The 25,373-nt window shown below is 40.9% G+C and overlaps 2 protein-coding genes across 8 annotated transcripts in view; one reads left to right on the forward strand and one right to left on the reverse strand.

The window, feature by feature from the left end:
- LOC103039584 (limbin) overlaps positions 1–25,373 on the forward strand; it is a 43,226-nt gene that overhangs the window by 15,718 nt on the left and 2,135 nt on the right. For 5 of the 6 annotated variants that reach the window (XM_049468228.1, XM_049468227.1, XM_049468225.1 and 2 more), the window contains 2 exons: positions 19,879–19,966; positions 21,569–21,708. In XM_049468228.1, coding sequence (XP_049324185.1) covers positions 19,879–19,966; positions 21,569–21,708 — 228 coding nt within the window. Of the gene's footprint in view, positions 1–19,878; positions 19,967–20,288; positions 20,492–21,568; positions 21,709–25,373 lie in introns of those variants that run through there. The other variant, XR_007427296.1, reaches the window with a different exon arrangement.
- On the reverse strand, positions 1,424–12,985 carry LOC125784483 (uncharacterized). Of its 2 annotated transcripts, XM_049468229.1 has the most exons (10): positions 11,867–12,985; positions 8,825–8,864; positions 6,029–8,009; positions 5,656–5,721; positions 5,345–5,410; positions 5,117–5,173; positions 4,370–4,456; positions 4,109–4,171; positions 3,290–3,364; positions 1,424–2,491 (listed from the first exon to the last, which is right to left on the reverse strand). In XM_049468229.1, the coding sequence occupies exons 2-10, from the start codon at positions 8,843–8,845 to the stop codon at positions 2,277–2,279; spliced, it is 2,631 nt and encodes an 876-aa protein (XP_049324186.1). In that variant the 5' UTR covers positions 8,846–8,864; positions 11,867–12,985; the 3' UTR covers positions 1,424–2,276. The 2 variants fall into 2 exon arrangements, with proteins under 2 accessions (XP_049324186.1, XP_049324187.1); XM_049468230.1 differs by lacking the exon at positions 11,867–12,985 and having other exon boundaries at positions 8,825–8,908.

The raw sequence follows: 25,373 nt of genomic DNA on the forward strand, positions 1-25,373 counted from the left end.
CACACAGCTACCCAAACACAGGGTCAGCGCCGCTGCTGACCACACAGCTAACCGAACACAGGGTCAGCGCCGCTGCTGACCGCACACAGCTACCCAAACACGGCGGTCAGGGTCCCCCAGCTCAGACTGCGCAGCGGCGGCCATTAAATACAGTTTATCTTACCTTTAATAGAAGCTGTAGCGATGAAAACGGCTTTACACTGCCGACAGGTCCATTCAGTAACAAAGCAGCAGCGGCTCTTCCAGTAAACACCCGAAAGTGGCTGTAACCCGTCCGTTACAGCAAAGTTTCTTCCGTTTAAAAGTTTAGTCCGCGGCGCTCGTTCACCGTTTAGCGATGTGTCGTTCGCGAATATTCCGGTTCTAAGAGCCGGCTCTTTGAAGTGAACGATTGGAACCGGCTCCACAATGGGAGCCATTTTAGGATCCTATTTGGGAACTGTTCTTTTCCTTCAGTATCTCGCTGTCCCTCCGCCTCCCTGTCGTTGCGTTTGTGCTCTGTAAGTGCCACAGAGCCGACAGTTTTTTTTTTCCAACGTGCTCCACCCATCTGACCAATCACATGCAGCTTTCAATTACGTGACGGGGAAACACTAAAAAATGTGTTGTTATGCAGCATTTTTACTCATCACAAGTGCTTAAAAGTGTCAATAATAAAACAAAATGTTAGGTTTAACCTATTAATTATTTAAAGTAAGAAATATATATGAGCCGTTAGAGCCGCATCTCAAAATAGAGCCGAAAATCCCATCACTATCACCGTTTAGTTCGCTGATTCACTCGTATTAGATTCATATTTTCGAAGCTTGCGAATCGACTCCCTCCCATATTCAGCGAACATATTGAGGGAATGAACAACCTGAGCCGACTCTGTTGATTCAATAGTCAGTTCCTTCTATGAGACTCGGTCTGAGTGAGAGCCATGGATAACAGTCAATTAACTGTTCTGATCGAAGATCAGTGTTTAAAACGAGTCATTTTGTTCAAGAGATGCTGTTTTTATTAAACACATATATAAAAATAATGTATGTGTATGTGTGAATTAATATACACACAGATAGATATGTTGCATACCTGCACAACAACCCCATCATGTTTTTTATGTTTTATTATTGTTGTTACTGGATATTAGTAAAGCTGCTTTGCAACATCAGTTGTTAAACTCAATACAAATAAATGAATGAACGAATTGGGAATTGGCTGGGCATAAAGGGGCAGCTTACATCGAGTATGATTGTTTGTGTAGCTGAAAACCCTTTTCTAGCTAGTGCAGGTTCATTCATTAATTAAGATGGTCTTAATTGGACCAAAATATCCTTCACTGGGTTCTGAAACTTAATTCACCTAATTAAAACATTTCAATTCAGAACCGGTTTGCCAAACATTTGATAAAGTGAATCAGAAAAACAAATCAGAAACAGAATAATATTAATGTAAAACTTTACTTCTGAAAGCAATATTATTGACTAAATGACCAGTAATGTCACAGGGAAAAAACAGGTCAGAAATCTTTAACCCCTTAAATACCTTGTGGCGTATATGGGCTACAGGTGTAGGTGATACAAAATCCTGTTTCTCTGCAGTAAAATAACATTTACATTCTGAACATTTTCTACATGACACTGCCTCTTCACTCTACTTAATATAATAATAATAATAATAATAATAATAATAATAATAATTCCAAGTTAGTAACAGAAATCAATCCAAATTCTGCATGTTAAAACTAGCAGACATAAAACTTTGGTGGACATGAAATGTTTAATTTGTATTCAAGAAATTTCTTTAGGGGTTTAATGTCCGGCAGACAAATGACAGTCTGGGTTGTTAAGGGGTTTTAACAGAGGGAGTAAAAAAAAACAAACAAACAAAAAAAAAAAACTAGTGTTTGGCCAATATCACGACTCCCCTTGGCATGCAGGCAAATAAAAGGAAGCTGAGGATAATAATGTTTTACACACATTTTGTTGCTGGAATTTAGCATGTCATCTGATTGAGGACAGGATGTAGTTATTTATTCAGCTCACTAAACTGCAGTGTGAACCTAATCTAAACTAACTGGAACAAATGTACTGCATACAATGTAACAAACACATGAAACATGGTGAGAACTGTGGTCCGGACGTTCAGGTGAAAATGCTATAAAATGCTGATTATTCAGTAGACCAAAATAAATGCATAAAAAAATAAAATAAAAATAAAAAAACAGTAAAAATATGCATGTACTGAGAAATCATAACGGCAGAAATGGCTTATGATTGGATTATTGCATACGTTCAAGGATTTGTTTTAGCAAGACTCACTATTCTATTATGGACAAAGTATTTAACATCCCTCCATGTTCTGTGTTTTAAGGCACTCTCAGTCTCAGTACATTTTAAACAGTCAGCTTTTCCAGGGACCTGGTGCCTCTCGATGAATACAGCTAAATGTTTTAAAACCGCAGCCTGCTCCTCCTCACTCCATCCACGCCTCCTAGGTTGAGATCTCTCTGAAAGCAACAGCAAAGTGAAGTTTAGAGAAATCAGAACATTTTCCTAGATGATTTTTTCATTATATAATGTAAGAATGGTGCAATACCTAAATAACATCTGGATAACAGTGTTACAGAGAAAAATAACAATCCAGTAATAAACTGACTAATCTATAACCAGGGTTCATACACCTTTAACAAGGTAAAAATCAAGCACTTTTCAAGGCCCATTTTTAAGTTTTTCCAGCACCTTTCAGCTGTCGTGAGTTAATGATAACGATGATCTCAAAACTGCGATTCAGCGATAATCAATATATCTCAAAACTATTCCACACTTCACAGCAACTATACTACTGAGAAAAAATAGCAGGAATTATGCATTTATTTGTGTCAGATTTACACAATTTAAACACCACTAGGCAAATAACTTTCAATATTTGTGTTTTACTGAAAATGTAGAGGTGGGTAACCCAGGTCCGGAAAGTAAAATGCCACCCAGGCCTATCTACCATCCCCCTGAATGTTAAAATCCAAGCATTTTCCAGGATTTCAAGCACCCATATGATCCCTGTATAACAAAGTGTTTCAAGCAGCCAGAGTTGACATGCAGGGAAAGTGCACCTAAACCTCTTTAGTTCACCAGTCTTCTTATGAAGAGCCATGAGACCTCATGTTTTCCATTCAAGCAACCAGAATCATGTGTCATATTGCTAACTATTTCTTTACAGACTGAGATTAAAAGGTAAAAACATCTGGACCATCAGTGCTTCTCTTAAATGGACTGAAATACTTTATATTGAGCAAGCTGAAACTCACTGCGCTCTGCCATCAGCCCTGCCTTCCTCTTCTGCATGCTGGTCATGGCGCCAGAGCTAGAGACACCATCACCCTCTGTAAAAAAAAATAAATAAACAAAATTTTATATAGATCATTTTTAGTACACCAACTTTTCTAATACATTTTAAAACCCAAAATAAAAAGGTACTGATTCATAGATGATGGAGGGACATAAGAAGAAAATAACTTTTTTTCTTTTTACATTACACACCAACATCTTTGGGACATCAAATGGTTGATGTCTTTTGTCCACAGAGTGAGAAATAGCACTAAATATCTCATTAACTCCATCACTCTGGATTTTAAGCTGTAGCCAGAAAACAACTGTTCTCAGGAGAACAGCTTTTCTGATCTATTGTCTGTAGAACTGACTGTGCTACAAACATAAGCCATCATTTTAGCGTGATAAAGGCTGACCATTCTGGCTCTCTCTCATGTATTTTATAATAAATACAATATTCTCATGTGTTAATATTTTTTTGGGTTCATATTGCATATGTACACTTTTTATAGCATACACTTCACCACAGTCAGGGTACCATTTAGGGTCTTACCGTTACCAAAATTTCCCCTCGGGGACCAATAAAAGTATCTATCTATCTATCTATCTATCTATCTATCTATCTATCTATCTATCTATCTATCTATCTATCTATCTATCTATCTATCTATCTGAAGTCAGACTATGTTGAAATGTATTCAGAAAGGATTAAATATATAATAATAAAATAATATATATTATTGTGTAAATCAGTGGTTCTTCAGCATTATTGTCTTACCATAGGCATACTAACTTACCGGGCTGTTCTATCTGCTTCTTCTTCTGCTGATTACTAGAGCCAGATTCACAATTTTTGTTCACTGTAAAAAGAGAAACAATTTTATTTGCATTCCAAAAGGTTCAAATGCAGTTCATGGATGTTTACTTAATGTACTTTCTATACAGCAGCTGAGAACATCTTAGTTTGGTCTGTTTTTTATTCAGTAAATTAATTCACTGCACGAAAAACACCTTCTGATAATATGAAGCTCATGTTTATTCGTATAAACTACACTTACCATCCATTTCTATAAATTCATGGTCATCTTCATCATCCACTTCTTTCCTTCTCCTCTGCGGTCTTTCCTTCTCTGGCGAGTCAAATCCTAAAATAAATAATAAAATCAAAATGAACCCCCAAAAGAGAATTAGTACATGCCTTGTGTGTGTTTCAAGTTTCTCTTCCCATCATTACGATAGTAAAGACACAGCCTAAATTAAGCTACACGGTGCATGATTAATGGCACGTCTACAGATCACTAAAATAAGGCCTTAAATCTCTTTGAGAACATGATTGGTGTAAATATTCATTATTCTCAAACACAGTGGAACACATTCACAATATGCACAGAAACAGCTAGACTAAACAGTGTCAATGTAACACTAGCCATTTTCCCAGATCAGAATTCCAGTCACTTTTGCTTGCATGATGTGGTGCTACCCTGCTTTTGTCACATCTACATTAAATTTCAGAGCAGTGTGAAAAATATACCATGTTAACTAGGCTGATCGTTAATGTGCCTCCGAGTCACTTCAAATCAAATTAAAATATATTTTCTATTATATGTAGAAAAATGTGTCAGTAACATTCAATCAAATATTAATATTCTTTCATCTAACAGCTAATTATACTTTAATCTGTTAGAAATGTATATAATCAGATGGGGCAAAATATGTTTTTAATTTAGCCACAGTAACTGATGTATTTTTCTGTGGCCCATTATGTGTACTTCATACCATTTCAATAAATACACACTAAAACTCACCAGGATCTTCTGTCAGCTTTCTCTTAACCCCGGTGCAGGTGCCACCATCATCAGCATCTGTGATAAACAAAAAAACATTATAAAATATCTAAATATATAAATAAACACACATACATACACACACATATATATACACATTGATAGTTTTATAGTCGCAATGAATTGTAATCAAATCTAAAACGTAAGGTGCCTAGAGATTCCCACCCCTAATAGACAAGATAAACTCACCATGAGGCTCCATTCGCCTTTTCTTCTTGATTGTGGCAGTGAAGCCAGATACACCTTCATCATCCTCTGTAAAATAAAAACAATAATAAACTGTTTGTCTGGAATAGCTTATGGCAATTCTGCTGTATATGGAGACATTACAATATCAATGTGCAGATAAAACATTTAACAAAGTTTGTAAATAGCCATCAATTTATTATTACATCATGAACTATGGTACAGGATGATTACAAATTCTGCACACCATGTTACGTTGTGTTCAGTGGTGAAACACAAACTAGTGTTTTACAGCTGACATGCTAAAAACTCACCATGAGGTTCCATGCTCACTACTGGTCTGTCTGTCTGTGGGCTGTCAGTTTGTGCCATACTGCTACCTGCAATTTTTCATTACCATTACATTAAGTATCTCATAAAAAGGATTATAAGGATTTACAGAAAGACACAGGTGTTATGGATAATTTCCGATTCATAAGTATTAAATATTTGTAGAGTGTAATGAAATACCAAAAACCTAAACACCTAAAATGATAATTAACAGTCTAAACACTTGTATTAATGTGTATAATAACGTATAGGACATTAATAAAAACACGTCTTTTACAAAGTAACTGGCATTTAAAGAACCTATTCAAAAGGGTTTAGAATATTAGACAAATATTTTAAATGTATTCAGAAACATACCAGGAAGTGAAAAGTCAAGAGTGTTGAGATTCTGGCCTTTGATGGTCTCCGTGCCTTTCTCCATTGCAAAGAGAAGTTTGCTGATCCTTGACAGTTGAAGTGTTTTATCTGTTTGTCTGTAAAAATCACAGTGCACCCTAATGTCATGTCCCATGAATCTCGCAACTTGCTCCAACTCTTGCTGGTCAAGATTCAGCAGCTGACAAAGTGTAGCAACCTGCTTTCTTAGTTTGGTTGATCTAAGGAGTCCTGGGTTTTCTGCCTTGCTCTCTTCTGAAAATCTCCTCAGACAGTCACAGCCACGAAAGTTTGACATTGCAGAAGGTCTTGCGAAGACAAAAGGGTTCTGATCAGGTACACCAGCTTCTTTTCTTTTTTCTATCAGGAAATCAATTGATGCTTTTGTTCTATCTGGTAGGAGAATTGGCACTTTTCTACCTCTCTTTCCTCTGATTTCTATTCTGGTAAGGGTCTTGCTCAGTTCTTGCTCAAGCGGTGTTAGTGTTTGAAATATATCCCCATTTACTGGGGTCCTGTTTGCGTTCATGTACATGTCTAAGGTCAAGCGGGAGGCCTCACCTTCCCTTCGTCTATTGAACACAATGACCTGTGACAGAAGGCTCTCAGTCAGGTCCTTATAAGCAGACATGTTGATGCCATCTAGCAACTCCCGTTTTGCTTCGTCTTCAACCTTTCTAAGGTGCTCTTGGAGGATCATGACATCTTTAGTCAATGGGATACCGTCATCTTTGTTCCACCTGTTCTCTTCCATTGTTTTGTGTGCATTAAAAGAAACACTGTCTTTCCACTTCTGTTCTAAAAGTTCTTTGAACTTCTTTGCATTCCTTTCAGCCAAGTCATCATCATTTTCCAGAGTCTGGCCAATAAGCACATCAGTCACTCCTTTTAATGAGAAGCCAATTTTGACAGCAGTTGATGCCTTTCTGTATGCATTCTTGCTTGGGCTAAACTGAGAGATCCTTTTAACTGCCTTCAGCAGCACCTGAAACTTGGATACATGGCACAGATCTTCAAGATTTTTAATACTCTTATCAATTTCCTTTGCTGCCACAACGAGTCGACCCAGTTCTCTCATTTTCTGAGAAATGTAACCAGTTGCATTATTTTTCCCACGATTTAGCAGCACATTACCATATTTACAGATCAACGCATCATTCCGTACAGTAAAGGACACAGCATCTTTTTGCATTCCATGAATGACATTCTCCAATGCCTCCGAGGTCTCCGAAATGGGTAGCAGGCTTGAAGATGCTTTCTGAACTCTACTGTTGCTCTTTTTCTCAGCATCTTTCCCAGGATCATTTTTAGCTCTGCAAGTTCCCTGATGTTTCCAAAGATCACTTTTCACAAACATGGCGTAGCAGTACTGGCAAGGAAGGTAATTGTCGACAGAGGCTTCAAAAGAAGGTTGTTTCCACGTCACTATTTCCCCATGGCCACTCTTAAGGACTTCTAAGTTATGTTTATAGTCACCTTTATTCCGCAGCCCCTCTAATAGATCCTTTCTTTTCTTCGATCCTAAGGGGAAGCTGAATGCATAAGCCACCTCTCTGACATCCATATGGGCACGTTCCAAATGCCTGCTTAACTTTTTGTTTGACTTTCCACAGTAGAGGCAGTAATGGTTTTTGTCCCACTTTCGTTTACCATTTAGATTTTTTTTGCAAACCTTCACAGTTATATTCGAAGCTGTGGGTTTTTTTGGACTCTGTTTTCTGGACTTGTCTGTTCTTCTGTTTGTTCTAATAGACTTGTTTTTGTCGTCATCACCATTGGTTCTTGTTTTCCTCGTTTGTTTTTTGCACTTGTCTGGACTTGTGTTTGTTCTATTGAACTGTTGGTCATTATCCAAATTTTCATCACTACTGCAAACCTCACTGTCATCAGTACTACTGGATGATGGCTTGTAGTCAGCATCTGAGTATGCAGAATTAATGGACTCCTCAGAACTTGAGTGAAACTATAAGTAAAGAAAAATATTGAACAAAAGCTAAAACATCTAATCAAACCAACAGGACAGCAATACTCCCCTTGACTCTCCCTTTCACCTGTTTAATCTCTTCAAAGTCTACTATTTAACTTCAGAAATACTAAAGGAATTATTCACTCTAAAAAATCTCTATAGTATAACCCAGATGTATTTAATCAGGCAAGACATATTTTGAAGAACAGATTTAGCTGCATGTTACTAGAGCTCTGAAGCTAGCATTACTCACAAAAACTATCCTAAAGAGTAAAGTTTCTGCAATAAAAACACACATCACCAAAACTTCTCAATTAGTTCACTACAGTATGATTTACTGTGAAATGTTAAAATAATAAGACTTGTGTAGCTAAATGTGACCAGCATCTTAGACAACCAACTCAGGAGCAACTATGATGACTGTCATACACAGGAGACATCTGATCCAAGATCTACTGGCTCTGCTGCTGTCTCAAGTGTCTTATAGAGGTCAAACGTTAAACAAAAATACTTGAGTCCTAAAATCACACTGAGAAATCTGTGAGCCAATAATTAAGGTCAGCATGCTGTGGGAACATGATGGCCGATGTTTTGGTGAATAATTCTTATAGAAACAGCTGGACTCTTTAGATGACTTGAGTTGCATTGTTAGCATTGACAGACTTGCAGTTCCAGTTCCATACTAAGGAAACTCTAAACATGTCTTGGTGAATTGACATTTAAGTAAAGTTTAAACAGTTTAAACAATATAATTTCTGGATGAACAACTCCTTCGGTAACAGGATGCATTATTAAAATGACAAAATATATACCTGCTCAGCCTCCAATGCCATTTTTCTGTAGTTGTTGAATCTGCAAAACAATATAAGGAGTAAGCAATACTGCACAGTGAAAAGGAAAACAAGCAATATACATAAACCACTATAGCAATTGTTTGAGAACTGACTGACATGGTTTTACACCAGCTTATCTATTAGTCTTTTAATCTAATCTAATTAACCTAAACTTACACATATGGAGATATGAAAGCAGAAATATAGGATTTCAGAAATATCGGATATCAAGATTTTTCCTGTGGAAAAAATATATTTCACACTTCTACTCAGTGATAAAACTCCTGCATACAGACTGCAATTTAAAAGCTCCTCCATAGAAAAACAGTAGATAATTCAGCCTGTAATTTTCTCAGAGGACGTCTGAGAAACATGTATGTGATCGTTCTGAACGGGAGTAAAATCACAGAGGATAAAAACCCCCATAAAAAAGAAAATTACCCAGAACCCCCTAAAATACTAATCCCGTCGTCCAGATAGGATTTAAAAAGTTAAAGTAGGGGGGATGGGAATCAGAGTTAGAGTAAAGGGAGGGTGAAAAAGCAGAATTATAGTGAAGGGGGGGTGAGAAAGCAGAGTTAGGGTGAAGGGGGCGGTGAAAGCAGAGTTAGAGTTGGGGGGTGAGAAAGCAGAGTTAGGGTGAAGTGGGGGGTGAAAGCAGGGTTAGAGTAAAGGGGGGGGGTGAAAGCAGGGTTAGAGTAAAGGGGGGGGGTGAAAGCAGGGTTAGAGTAAAGGGGGGGGGGGTGAGAAAGCAGAGTTAGAGTGAAGGGAGGGTGAAAAAGCAGAATTATAGTGAAGGGGGGGTGAGAAAGCAGAGTTAGGGTGAAGTGGGGGGTGAAAGCAGGGTTAGAGTAAAGGGGGGGGTGAAAGCAGGGTTAGAGTAAAGGGGGGGGGGTGAAAGCAGGGTTAGAGTAAAGGGGGGGGGGTGAAAGCAGGGTTAGAGTAAAGGGGGGGGGGTGAAAGCAGAGTTAGAGTAAAGGGAGGGTGAAAAATCAGAGTTAGAGTGAAGGGAGGGTGAAAAAGCAGAATTATAGTGAAGGGGGGGTGAGAAAGCAGAGTTAGGGTGAAGGGGGGGTGAAAGCAGAGTTAGAGTTGGGGGGTGAGAAAGCAGAGTTAGGGTGAAGTGGGGGGTGAGAAAGCAGAGTTAGAGTGAAGTGGGGGGTGAAAACAGGGTTAGAGTAAAGGGGGGGGGTGAAAGCAGGGTTAGAGTAAAGGGGGGGGGGTGAAAGCAGGGTTAGAGTAAAGGGGGGGGGTGAAAGCAGGGTTAGAGTAAAGGGGGGGGGTGAAAGCAGAGTTAGAGTAAAGGGGGGTGAAAGCAGGGTTAGAGTAAAGGGGGGGTGAAAGCAGGGTTAGAGTGAAGGGGGGGTGAAAGCAGGGTTAGAGTAAAGGGGGGGTGAAAGCAGGGTTAGAGTGAAGGGGGGTGAAAGCAGGGTTAGAGTGAAGGGGGGGGTGAAAAGCAGAATTATAGTGAAGGGGGGGTGAGAAAGCAGAGTTAGGGTGAAGGGGGCGGTGAAAGCAGAGTTAGAGTTGGGGGGTGAGAAAGCAGAGTTAGGGTGAAGTGGGGGGTGAAAACAGGGTTAGAGTAAAGGGGGGTGAAAGCAGGTTTAAGAGTAAAGGGGGGGTGAAAGCAGGTTTAAGAGTAAGGGGGGTGAAAGCAGGTTTAAGAGTAAAGGGGGGTGAAAGCAGGTTTAAGAGTAAGGGGGGTGAAAGCAGGTTTAAGAGTAAAGGGGGGGTGAAAGCAGGTTTAAGAGTAAAGGGGGGGTGAAAGCAGGTTTAAGAGTAAGGGGGGTGAAAGCAGGTTTAAGAGTAAAGGGGTGGTGAAAGCAGGTTTAAGAGTAAAGGGGTGGTGAAAGCAGGTTTAAGAGTAAGGGGGGGTGAAAGCAGGTTTAAGAGTAAAGGGGTGGTGAAAGCAGGTTTAAGAGTAAGGGGGGGTGAAAGCAGGTTTAAGAGTAAAGGGGGGTGAAAGCAGGTTTAAGAGTAAAGGGGTGGTGAAAGCAGGTTTAAGAGTAAGGGGGGGTGAAAGCAGGTTTAAGAGTAAAGGGGGGTGAAAGCAGGTTTAAGAGTAAGGGGGGGGGGTGAAAGCAGGTTTAAGAGTAAGGGGGGGGGGTGAGAAACTGCGTTAGAGTAAAGTGGGTGGATGGGAATCAGAGTGAACAAAGGCAGACAAAGCAGAGTTAGAGTAAAGGGGGGGTGAGACTGAGTTAGAGTAAAGGGGGGGGGTGAGAAACTGCGTTAGAGTAAAGTGGGGGGATGGGAATCACAGTGAACAAAGGCAGAGAAAGCAGAGTTAGAGTAAAGGGGGGGTGAGACTGCGTTAGAGTAAAGGGGGGGTGAGACTGCGTTAGAGTAAAGTGGGGGGATGGGAATCACAGTGAACAAAGGCAGACAAAGCAGAGTTAGAGTAAAGGGGGGGTGAGACTGCGTTAGAGTAAAGTGGGGGGATGGGAATCACAGTGAACAAAGGCAGACAAAGCAGAGTTAGAGTAAAGGGGGGGGTCAGACTGAGTTAGAGTAAAGGGGGGGGATGGGAATCAGCGTTAGAGTGAACAAAGGCAGAGAAAGCAGAGTTAGAGTAAAGGGGGGGGTCAGACTGAGTTAGAGTAAAGGGGGGGGATGGGAATCAGCGTTAGAGTGAACAAAGGCAGAGAAAGCAGAGTTAGAGTAAAGGGGGGGGGGTGAGACTGAGTTAGAGTAAAGGGGGGGGATGGGAATCAGCGTTAGAGTGAACAAAGGCAGAGAAAGCAGAGTTAGAGTAAAGCAGTTTTTGTACATACTTCATAAAACTACTTAAATACTACTTTCCCCAGTGGTTCATATTTTTTTTTGCCGACCCCAGCACCGACACACAGCGGAGAACTAACTAACGCTAACTAACCAAAATAGCCTATACAGTTTGCTCTGTTTAACTAATACTAAAGAAACGTGTGTTTACCAAAGACTAACACTTACACCTTTATTTTATCAAGATTACACAGACAATAAGTTTAAAAAGCATGATAAGATAAGAGAAACAACGCTCACCTGGTTTTAAAAGCTGGAGTGGTGCCGCAGCTCAAGAGAATGCCTCTGCAACATGTAGAGTGAGTGGCTTTAAAATGGCGGCCTTGATTCGCGATTCGGAGTGCGATTCATTTAAATGAATCGACCCTTTGGTACGCTTCTGTCTTTATTGCTTAACAGCTGTGTATTCCTATTTTTTTGTTCCCCTTAAATAGCGCCGTGGTTGTATGAATGCAGGTTTAAAAGAATCGGTTAGGGAACCAAGCCTCACCAGTAGGTCTTTTAAAAAAAAAAAAAAACATGGGCGGGTTGTGGACAGCTTGTATAAAATAAATACCTTTAAAAAATAATAAATAATATAACAAATTAATAAAATAATGTATTCATTTTATAATGAATAAAAATCATACTATTATAATTAATAATAATAATTAATGCTCATCTGATTTTGTACTCGTCTTTTATATCTGAGAAAAGACAGAGACGCGAATCAGACGACACCATTCGTTTGCCAGTGTTGTGCCGAATTCAGCAGCCCTGTCAGAAAAAAGCAACCCCTCGCCGCGCACCGTCTTCCTGTCTTTAAACTCAAGAAGATGGCGGGGGTAGTGATTTCGGCACAGCAGAAACACAACAGGCTTCGGCTGTGGCTTTTTTTATATTGGTACAGCTCAAGTCAAAGCAGAAAAATAGGTTGAACACTAAGCATGATCTGCGAGTAACACTGTCTGCTGCAACAAACTTCAAACTCTGATCAGAAGTAAAGTACATGCCCAACTGTCTCACTGACTAAAATAAAAGACTTGTTAGGTATAAGAATCTTGTTTTGTAGCCTTATTTATTTGATGCAGATTTGATATTTAAATGTATTGTAGTAACCTTTATACATGCAGATGGCATGGTCCTCCTCAGTTTCTTGCTAATGTACTCTGAATGTAGAGACATGTAGAGCAGTAAAATATTTAATTGTGTGGCCTTATTTATATTGTGTTGTTTTGATATTTAATTGTATTGTAGATACTTTTATGTTTGAATGCATACATATGTTTAAATTGTTTTTTGAAGGCCATTTATCAAAACTAAATTTGTTTGGTTTATTATTCTATACAATTGGGTACACATAGAAAACATCAAAATATGTCTAGACCTCTGGGACTGCATAAGTGTGGCTACTTAAAACTGAAATGAAACCTGAGATGTCCAACATGTGCTCCAAGTATCAAAACCATGGCACAGAAAAAATATCATAAATGTACCTAACAGAAAAGTGCTGGCATTGGCATCATGGGGTTGAAAATACTCGTTGTTTTCTACCACATTTATTACCACAATGTAAAGGTATTAATAAAATTCTATGTTGAAAATGAGGCACAGAATTGGCTCTGAGCAAATCCTCAGAGCCGCTGCCCTTTATTTTATGCCCAGCCAATACAATTCAAGAGAGTGTACATTTGATTATCCCACAGCAAAACACAGTTAATGTAGTCACATGTATTTATATAGAGTTTTTAACAACTGATGTTGTTTTAAAGCAGATTTATTGACATCCAGTAACAACACAAAAACATGATGGATAAAACACAAAAACATGAGTTGTACACGTACATAACTTCTATATAGCTAGATAAGTACTATTAACCCTTTGAAAACCAGGTCAGTTTTTAAGAATGTATTTGTAGTTTACACTACCTTTATCTTTCTATATATTACAAAGCATTTATAGGAGACAGTCACATGTCAGATATTATTTTCAGGAGATTCTATTCTAGTCAAATATATCTTATATTCACCTGTAAATTAAGGCTGGCCCGAATAGCGTTTTTTGAGCTCGGGATACTCGGCTTTGTAGCGAATATTCAAATATTCGTTAAAAAAGCCGTATTAAAAACGAATTAAAGTACGAAAAAGTGCAAATCACGGCCCCCTTAATATATTGCAAAATTTTCCACGGACACCGGGCCCCGAAAAAAAAATCCCCATCCCTTTCCTCACGGGTCGGACACAAGGTTTAAGAAAATGGTCTGTGATAGATGTCTGTTTTTTTTAATTCACACTGTTCTTATTTCTCATTAAATATCTACTAGAAGCAGATTAAATCTGTACAGCATAATTTATTTCACTGCAGTCCTGAATATATGGAGTGCATTATGTCTCCTTATGTTGTGCTGTGTGCTCGGACTGCACTGCCTGCTCTGGTGTTTTCACCCCGTTTTTTTTTTTGGTGTTTTCACCCCGGAATGTCTACTTCCCCACATCATGGCTTTTGTGTTTTCACACCTAAGCTATTTGCTTAAAACAAAAAACAAATATATATATATATATATATATATATATATATATATATATATATATATATATATATATATATATATATATATATATATATTAGAGTAGAGGAAAGTCATTGTAAATTATGTTACTGTTCTTGGTGTATTTCGGTTTAATGATTGTGCAGTTATTAGCCCGATTACTGATTTTGTGTTTTTGCACTTGGGCTATAAGCTCAATATAAAATAGTTCGTTTGTTTAGAAATTACTTTATATTCTTAAACCATGTTAAATTATATTAGATTATAGGAAATTCATTCAGACATCATTCTTTACATTTTAATTATTACACTACAACCGTCAAGCTGTCTCTGCTCCTCCAATTAAATTTTCCAATTAAATCCACATTAATTTAGTAGAGCATTAAACTACAAATATGAGATGTATGTGCTATATGTATATGTATGTGTATGTATATGTATGCTATCTCTGCCCCCAAAACTGTCCAATATCTTGCTTAACAGACGCGCCAAATCCCCCGCGAGCACGCGAGGTGCAGCGCACTGATGAATTCATGCGTTGAGCTATTAACGCGCAGATAAGCTGTAACTGGTGAAACATCACAAAAATCACAATGTGATTTCTTACATTAAAACAGACCATTTTCTTTCGCCGAACCTGACAGGGCCCGCGGAAAGCGGTGGAAATTCTCGAAATTCCCGGCCCGTGTTCATGCAGCGGGTGATTCAGGCAGATATTTGCGGTTTTTATTAATATTACTTTATTGTTCTATTCTTTTGCTGAGTTTTTCGTTTTTGATCTTTTGAAATTCGTTAGATTAGATTGTATTGGGCTTAGTTTAGTTGGTTATTTTCCAATTTCATATTTATTTTTCTGTCTATTATTAAATTTCGTTATTGATTTTTCACTATTTTTAAGAGCAGGCCTTATTTGCCTCACGGATAAATACTTTGACTTTTATTTCGCCAGAAGAGACTTGAGACTTGACTCGGACTCCTCACCAAAGACTTGGGAGCATCTCTGCCTCTCTTATAACGCCATTAACCTGAACAGAAGTGTGATTTTAGAGTGAGGTGGAGCTCTGGAAAGGGAAAAAAAACGAATATCCGAATACCCGAATGTTCGGGTCCAGCCCTACTGTAAATATTTTTTTTTGGTATTTGCAATAATTCTACCATGTTTTGATCAATAACCTGCAATGTTTGGGTTTTCTTTTGGTTATCAGGAATATGAAACAGTTTACAGCTTACAAATTTTACTGTAAAAAGATAATATATGGTGTTCTTGGGCTGTAAGTGCAATGATTTTGTTTATGCCTTATTTATAATCAATATCCCTGCTAAAAAAAATCAGTTCAAGATCAGCTGGTCATCCAGACAAAATATAGCTGGCTAAACTAACCAGCATATGTTTTTCTGAATGACCAGCTGGTCTTGTGCTGGATTTATAGCAGGGATAAATTGCTACATGATCCGTGATTTACAATACATGAAAGACGTCCATATAAAATAAAGAAATCTCAATTTATTACCTTGTGTGTATTTGGCTGTCAGTATAACACATAGCCTCTGAGTACGTCTAAATATAGACTCGATTCAGTCATATGTTCAGTATGATGATTCAGTATAAATACAGTTAATAAAATGAATAAAGTTAATAAAAACAGCATCTCTTGAACAAAATGACTCGTTTTAAACACTGATCTTCGATCAGAACAGTTAATTGACTGTTATCCGGGGCTCTCACTCAGACCGAGTCTCATAGAAGGAACTGACTATTGAATCAACAGAGTCGGCTCAGGTTGTTCATTCCCTCAATATGTTCGCTGAATATGGGAGGGAGTCGATTCGCAAGCTTCGAAAATATGAATCTAATACGAGTGAATCAGCGAACTAAACGGTGATAGTGATGGGATTTTCGGCTCTATTTTGAGATGCGGCTCTAACGGCTCATATATATTTCTTACTTTAAATAATTAATAGGTTAAACCTAACATTTTGTTTTATTATTGACACTTTTAAGCACTTGTGATGAGTAAAAATGCTGCATAACAACACATTTTTTAGTGTTTCCCGTAATTGAAAGCTGCATGTGATTGGTCAGATGGGTGGAGCACGTTGGAAAAAAAAAACTGTCGGCTCTGTGGCACTTACAGAGCACAAACGCAACGACAGGGAGGCGGAGGGACAGCGAGATACTGAAGGAAAAGAACAGTTCCCAAATAGGATCCTAAAATGGCTCCCATTGTGGAGCCGGTTCCAATCGTTCACTTCAAAGAGCCGGCTCTTAGAACCGGAATATTCGCGAACGACACATCGCTAAACGGTGAACGAGCGCCGCGGACTAAACTTTTAAACGGAAGAAACTTTGCTGTAACGGACGGGTTACAGCCACTTTCGGGTGTTTACTGGAAGAGCCGCTGCTGCTTTGTTACTGAATGGACCTGTCGGCAGTGTAAAGCCGTTTTCATCGCTACAGCTTCTATTAAAGGTAAGATAAACTGTATTTAATGGCCGCCGCTGCGCAGTCTGAGCTGGGGGACCCTGACCGCCGTGTTTGGGTAGCTGTGTGCGGTCAGCAGCGGCGCTGACCCTGTGTTTGGGTAGCTGTGTGGTCAGCAGCGGCGCTGACCCTGTGTTTGGGTAGCTGTGTGGTCAGCAGCGGCGCTGACCCTGTTTTTGGGTAGCTGTGCGGTCAGCAGCGGCGCTGACCCTGTGTTTGGGTAACTGTGTGGTCAGTACACGGTAACTTAGCAGTGCAGGCCGCGTGTTTGATTGGTCTAATACCTGGCCACGGTGGTGTTGGTGAACTGGTTTAACTGGGGTCAGTGTTAATGTGTATTATTATTATCCCGCCGCGGGCTCGCGGGGGAATTTTGAACGCGCTCCGGTCCAACGCGGGTAAAGCGCCGTGCTTTAACGGACGGAGGATTTAGCCTATCATAAACGCTGTTTCTGCAGATCAGACGTTCACTGAGACCATTTCTAGAACCGGATTGGATGGAACCTGTAGATATTCGGTCGCTATTCGTCAGACAGACTTGTAGGCGGGCTTCTTCTTCTCGGCGTAATGGCCTAGTGAAGCGCTAGCGGCTATGCTAACCGCTGACCCGCGCAGTTGAAGTGAGAGGCTGTCCGGGATTGTATTGTTGTCTGTGTGAAAGCTGGAGGGTATTTCGGCAGTTGGATGAATCCTCGGTTACCGGGAGATATTTAGTAGTATATATCTGATTTTTGAATAATGCAAATACATGTATATCTACTCTCTAGCCTGTGAACTGCCTGGAAACAGTGTCTGAATTTTTCATTGGTCCAAAAAACCGGACCAATAAGAAAAATGGATTAGCTTTCCACGCCCCCTCTAATAATCTGAGTGCTGCGCTCATCAGGAGCCTACAGGGGCGCTAGTGAGCATGTGTGTTTATGTCTAAAAACCCATATTTAGCATGAAATGAGGACCATGCTGAAAATTGGTCAGGAGCATCAGGAGGCTATAAGGAGGCGATTGCAATGAAAAACGAGTGAGGACCGGCAAAATGTCCTCACTTCCCGAAAATGTCCTCACTCGAAAGGTCTAAAACTTGCGGTGGTCCTCACAAGTATAGCATTGTAAACACACACTCACTGACAGGTAAACACACACACACACTCACTGACAGGTAAACACACACACACACACTCACACACTCACTGACAGGTAAACACACACACACACTCACTGACAGGTAAACACACACACACACACACACACTCACTGACAGGTAAACACACACACACACACACACACTCACTGACAGGTAAACACACACACACACACACACACACACTCACTGACAGGTAAACACACACACACACACTCACACACTCACTGACAGGTAAACACACACACACACACACACACTCACTGACAGGTAAACACACACTCACACACACTCACACACTCACTGACAGGTAAACACACACACACACACACACACTCACTGACAGGTAAACACACACACACACACTCACACACTCACTGACAGGTAAACACACACACACACACACACACTCACTGACAGGTAAACACACACTCACACACACTCACACACTCACTGACAGGTAAACACACACACACACACACACACTCACTGACAGGTAAACACACACACACACACACACACACTCACTGACAGGTAAACACACACACACACACTCACACACTCACTGACAGGTAAACACACACACACACACACACACACTCACTGACAGGTAAACACACACACACACACTCACACACTCACTGACAGGTAAACACACACACACACACACACACACACTCACTGACAGGTAAACACACACACACACACACACACACTCACTGACAGGTAAACACACACTCACACACACTCACACACTCACTGACAGGTAAACACACACTCACACACTCACACACTCACTGACAGGTAAACACACACACACACACACACACACTCACTGACAGGTAAACACACACACACACACTCACACACTCACTGACAGGTAAACACACACACACACACTCACACACTCACTGACAGGTAAACACACACACACACTCACTGACAGGTAAACACACACACACACACACACACTCACTGACAGGTAAACACACACTCACACACACTCACACACTCACTGACAGGTAAACACACACACACACTCACTGACAGGTAAACACACACACACACACACTCACACACTCACTGACAGGTAAACACACACACACACACTCACACACTCACTGACAGGTAAACACACACACACACACTCACACACTCACTGACAGGTAAACACACACACACACACACACACACACTCACTGACAGGTAAACACACACACACACACACACACACACACACTCACTGACAGGTAAACACACACTCACACACTCACACACACTCACTGACAGGTAAACACACACACACACACTCACACACTCACTGACAGGTAAACACACACACACACACACACACACACACACTCACTGACAGGTAAACACACACACACACACTCACACACACTCACTGACAGGTAAACACACACACACACACTCACACACTCACTGACAGGTAAACACACACACACACACACACACTCACTGACAGGTAAACACACACACACACACTCACACACTCACTGACAGGTAAACACACACACACACACACACACACTCACTGACAGGTAAACACACACACACACACTCACACACTCACTGACAGGTAAACACACACACACACTCACTGACAGGTAAACACACACACACACACACACACTCTCACTGACAGGTAAACACACTCACACACACACACACACTCACTGACAGGTAAACACACACACACACACTCACACACACTCACTGACAGGTAAACACACACACACACACTCACACACACTCACTGACAGGTAAACACACACACACACACTCACACACACTCACTGACAGGTAAACACACACACACACACTCACTGACAGGTAAACACACACACACACACACTCACACACTCACTGACAGGTAAACACACACACACACTCACTGACAGGTAAACACACACACACACACACACACACACTCACTGACAGGTAAACACACACACACACACTCACACACACTCACTGACAGGTAAACACACACACACACAATCACACACACACAGACTCACACACACACACACACACTCTCTCACTGACGTGTGTGTGTGTGTGTGTGTGTATGTGTGTGCAGGTTGCAGGAGGCAGTTCGGAGGCGGCAGGTTATAGAGGACCTAAGGGACCAACTGGAGCTGAAGCAACTTTACACACTCTGTGACCAGGTGACTTCATTATATATATGTGTATATATATATGTATATATATATTTATGTGTGTGTGTGTGTGTGTATATTTGTGCGGATGTGATGATATCATGGGGGCTGGTGGATGTTAGGAACCTTGCGCTCCTCCGTTTGGCCCAGTTTCTAAAAGCTCTCCTTCAGGATATTACAGTACAGCTCCTCAGTGCTGCCAGCACTGATACAGCCCCAGACCATGATGCTACCACCACCATGCTTCACTGTAGACAACCGAGAGTTTTTTATGACATTGTCACATGCTGAACACCATCTGAATAAAACAAGTTTATTTTAATTTCCTCAGACCACAGGACACGGTTCCAGTAATCCATGCTCTCAGACTGCTGGTCTTCAGTAAACTGTTTCAGGATTTCTTGTGCATCAGCTTTAGAAGAGGCTCCCTTCTAGAACACTGCAGACTGACCTCCCACTTCATCAACCTCTGCAGCAATACTGGCAGCACTTATCTATTATTTAAAGCTAATCTCTGGATATTACTCTGAACAGGTGAACTCCATGTGGAGGAATGTTCTGATTGAAACTCGTCCTGGACAACTAACTGCATGATCTTGGGCATCATTCTTGTTATTATTCTTATATAGTTCAGACTTCAACTTTATATAGAGTAACATTTCTGTTTCACACATCCTCAGGGAGTTCTTTACTATGAGGTGGCATATTAAATATACAGTGGTCAGTATCAGAAGTAATATAATACAGGAAATTGACAAATCCTGCACCTAACAGCTGGGGTTATGCATAGGGCTCAGCCAGGATCTTCTACTCACTCAACTAACAACAATAGCAAAACCACCACAATCTGATACTGGCTCGACAAGAATCCAGAAGCACAGCCTAACACTATGTTCATGGTCCATTGCCTCAACTGCCAAGTAACAGACCTACCAAAAAATAACCTATGAACAAACAGAATCCCTCCTTAATCTAAGCTCACTTCCTTTAACTATGGCAACAACACACTTACCTAAGCACAATCACACACAATAAATGACATTATAAGTTGCGTGAGCAGAACACAGCAACCACTACCATCTGATACTGGCTCGACAAGAATCCAGAAGCATAGCGAACTATGTTCATGGTCCGTGCCTCAACTGCCAAGTACTCAGACGTCTACAAAAACTCATGAGACAAATTATTACAAGAGCAGGACCACAGAATTGAACCCAAAACTCTAATGAGTCACATGACCGCGGGGAGGGAAATGGATAATTGTTGTAGAGGTTTTAGACGTTAATGTCCGTGTTGAGTTATTTTGAGGGAACAGTAAATTTACCCTGAATCAGAGTCGTATCTTCAGTTTCCCACAAAAATATATAATTACATATTTACAAACACGAGGGGTTTACTCACTCTTATTACATAATGTATACTGTTTGTTTTTGTGTGTGTGTGTGTATGTTTGTGTGTGTGTGTGTGTGTGTGTGTGTGTGTGTGTGTGTGTGTATGTGTGTGTGTGTGTGTGTGTGTGTGTATGTGTGTGTGGTGTGTGTGTGTGTGTGTGTGTGTGTATGTGTGTGTGGGTGTGTGTTTGTGTGTGTGTGTGTGTGTGTGTGTGTGTAGGATGTGCTGTTATGTGGGGAGCTGGTGAAGATCTGTGGTGTTTCAGACACGGTTCTCCAGAAGATCCTGCGGCTCCTGCTGCCTACAGTACCTGATGGAGAACTACAGTCGCTCACAGACACACTTAGTTCTAATGCAAGGTAACACACACACACACTGAGTAACACACACACACACACACACACACACACTGAGTAACACACACACACACACACACACACACTGAGTAACACACACACACACACACACACTGAGTAACACACACACACACACACACACTGAGTAACACACACACACACACACACACACACACTGAGTAACACACACACACACACACACACACACACTGAGTAACACACACACACACACACACACTGAGTAACACACACACACACACGCACACACACACACTGAGTAACACACACACACACTGAGTAACACACACACACACACACACACACACACTGAGTAACACACACACACACTGAGTAACACACACACACACACACACTGAGTAACACACACACACACACACACACACACACACTGAGTAACACACACACACACACACACTGAGTAACACACACACTGAGTAACACACACACACACACACACACACACACACTGAGTAACACACACACACACACACACACACTGAGTAACACACACACACTGAGTAACACACACACACACACACACACACACTGAGTAACACACACACACACTGAGTAACACACACACACTGAGTAACACACACACACACACATACACACTGAGTAACACGCACACACACTGAGTAACAGACACACACACACACACACACACACACACTGAGTAACACACACACACACTGAGTAACACACACACACACTGAGTAACACACACACACACACACACACACACTGAGTAACACACACACACACTGAGTAACACACACACACACTGAGTAACACACACACACACTGAGTAACACACACACACACACACACACACACTGAGTAACAGACACACACACACACACACACACTGAGTAACACACACACACACTGAGTAACACACACACACACACACACACACACTGAGTAACAGACACACACACACACACCCACTGAGTAACACACACACACTGAGTAACACACACACACTGAGTAACACACACACACTGAGTAACACACCCACACACACACACACTGAGTAACACACACACACACACACACACTAACACACACACTAACACACACACACACACACACACTGAGTAACACACACACACACACACACACACACTGAGTAACACACACACACTTAGTAACACACACACTAACACACACACACACACACACACACACACACTGAGTAACACACACACACACACACACTGAGTAACACACACACACACACACACTGAGTAACACACACACACACACACACACTGAGTAACACACACACACACACACACTGAGTAACACACACACACACACACTGAGTAACACACACACACACACACACACTGAGTAACACACACACACACTGAGTAACACACACACACACTGAGTAACACACACACACACACACACACACACTGAGTAACACACACACACACTTAGTAACACACACACACACACACACACACTGAGTAACACACACACACACACACACTGAGTAACACACACACACACACACTGAGTAACACACACACACTTAGTAACACACACACACACACACACACTAACACACACACACACACACTGAGTAACACACACACACACACACACACATACAGTGCCCTCCATAATTATTGGCACCCCTGGTTAAGATGTGTTCTTTAGCTTCTCATAAATTGAGTTTTGTTCAAAATAATATAGGACCACGATGGAAAAAAAGAGTAAAATACAACCTTTAACTCAAGTAAATTTATTCAGTAGGAAAAAAATCCCACATTAAGAAATAATTATTTAACATCAAATCATGTGTGCCACAATTATTAGCACCCCTGATGTTAATACTTTGTACAACCCCCTTTTGCCAACAAAACAGCACCTAATCTTCTCCTGTAATGTTTCACAAGATGGGAGAATACAGAAAGAGGGATCTTTGACCATTCCTCTTTGCACATTCTCTCTAAATCATCCAACGACCTGGGTCCTCTCCTCTGCACTCTCCTCTTCAGCTCACCCCACAGGTTTTCAATGGGGTTGAGGTCTGGGGACTGAGATGGCCATGGGAGGAGCTTGATTCTGTGTGCGGTGAACCATTTCTGTGTAGATTTGGCCACATGTTTAGGGTCATTATCTTGCTGAAAGACCCAGTGACGACCCATCTTCAGCTTTCGGGCAGAAGCCACCAGATTTTGTTTTAAAATGTCCTGGTATTTTAGAGCATTCATGATGCCATGCACCCTAACAAGGTTCCCAGGGCCTTTAGAAGAGAAACAGGCCCACAGCATCACTGATCCCCCGCCGTATTTCACAGTGGGCATGAGGTGCTTTTCTGCATACTCAGCTCTTGTGTTACGCCAGACCCACTTAGAGCATTTGTTGCCAAAAAGCTCTATCTTTGTTTCATCTGACCAAAGCACACGGTCCCAGTTGAAGTCCCAGTACCGCTTAGCAAACTCCAAACGTTTGCGTTTATGATTGTGAGTGAGAAATGGTTTCTTCCGTGCATGCCTCCCAAACAGCTTGTTGGCATGTAGATAGCGCCTGATGGTTGTTTTGGAGACTTTGTGACCCCAAGAAGCTACCATTTGTTGCAATTCTGTAACAGTGAGCTTTGGAGAACTTTTTATTTCTCTTATCATCTTCCTCACTGTGCGTGGTGGCAAAATAAACTTGCGTCCTCGTCCAGGCTTGTTTACCACTGTTCCAGTTGTTTTAAACTTCTTAATAATTCCTCTGACAGTAGATATGGACAGGTGTAGGCGAGTAGCGATTTTCTTGTAGCCATTGCCTGACTTGTGAAGGTCAACACACATCTGCCTCACTTGAATGGTATGTTCCTTTGTCTTTCCCATGTTGAAGATAAATGGCCTCTGTGTCACGTCATATTTATACCCCAGGGAAACAGGAAGTTGTGAATTACTAATTAAATGTTCCTACATACTCTGATCAACTTCGTAAACTACTGTAGAAGTGACAGAAATACTTTTATTAAATTTATTTCCTAAGAATTGTTAGGGGTGCCAATAATTGTGGAACAGGTGATTTTATGAAGAATAATTATTTCTTAGTCAGGGATTTTATTTCCCCCTTAAAATTTACTTGAGTTAAAGGTTGGACTTTACTTTTTTTCCCATCGTGGTCCTATATTATTTTGAACAAAACTCAATTTATGAGAAGCTAAAGAACACATCTTAACCAGGGGTGCCAATAATTATGGAGGGCACTGTACACACTGAGTAACACGCACACACACTGAGTAACACACACACACTGAGTAACACACACACACTGAGTAACACACACACACTGAGTAACACGCACACTTAGTAACACACACACACACACACACACACACTGAGTAACACACACACACACACACACACACACTGAGTAACACACACACACTGAGTAACACACACACACACACTGAGTAACACACACACACACACACACACACACTGAGTAACACACACACACTGAGTAACACACACACACACACTGAGTAACACACACACACTGAGTAACACGCACACTTAGTAACACACACACACACACACACTGAGTAACACACACACACACACACACACACACTGAGTAACACACACACACTGAGTAACACACACACACACACTGAGTAACACACA

Source organism: Astyanax mexicanus, chromosome 19 (genome assembly GCF_023375975.1).
Source record: "Astyanax mexicanus isolate ESR-SI-001 chromosome 19, AstMex3_surface, whole genome shotgun sequence".
Classification (NCBI taxonomy): Eukaryota; Metazoa; Chordata; class Actinopteri; order Characiformes; family Acestrorhamphidae; genus Astyanax; species Astyanax mexicanus.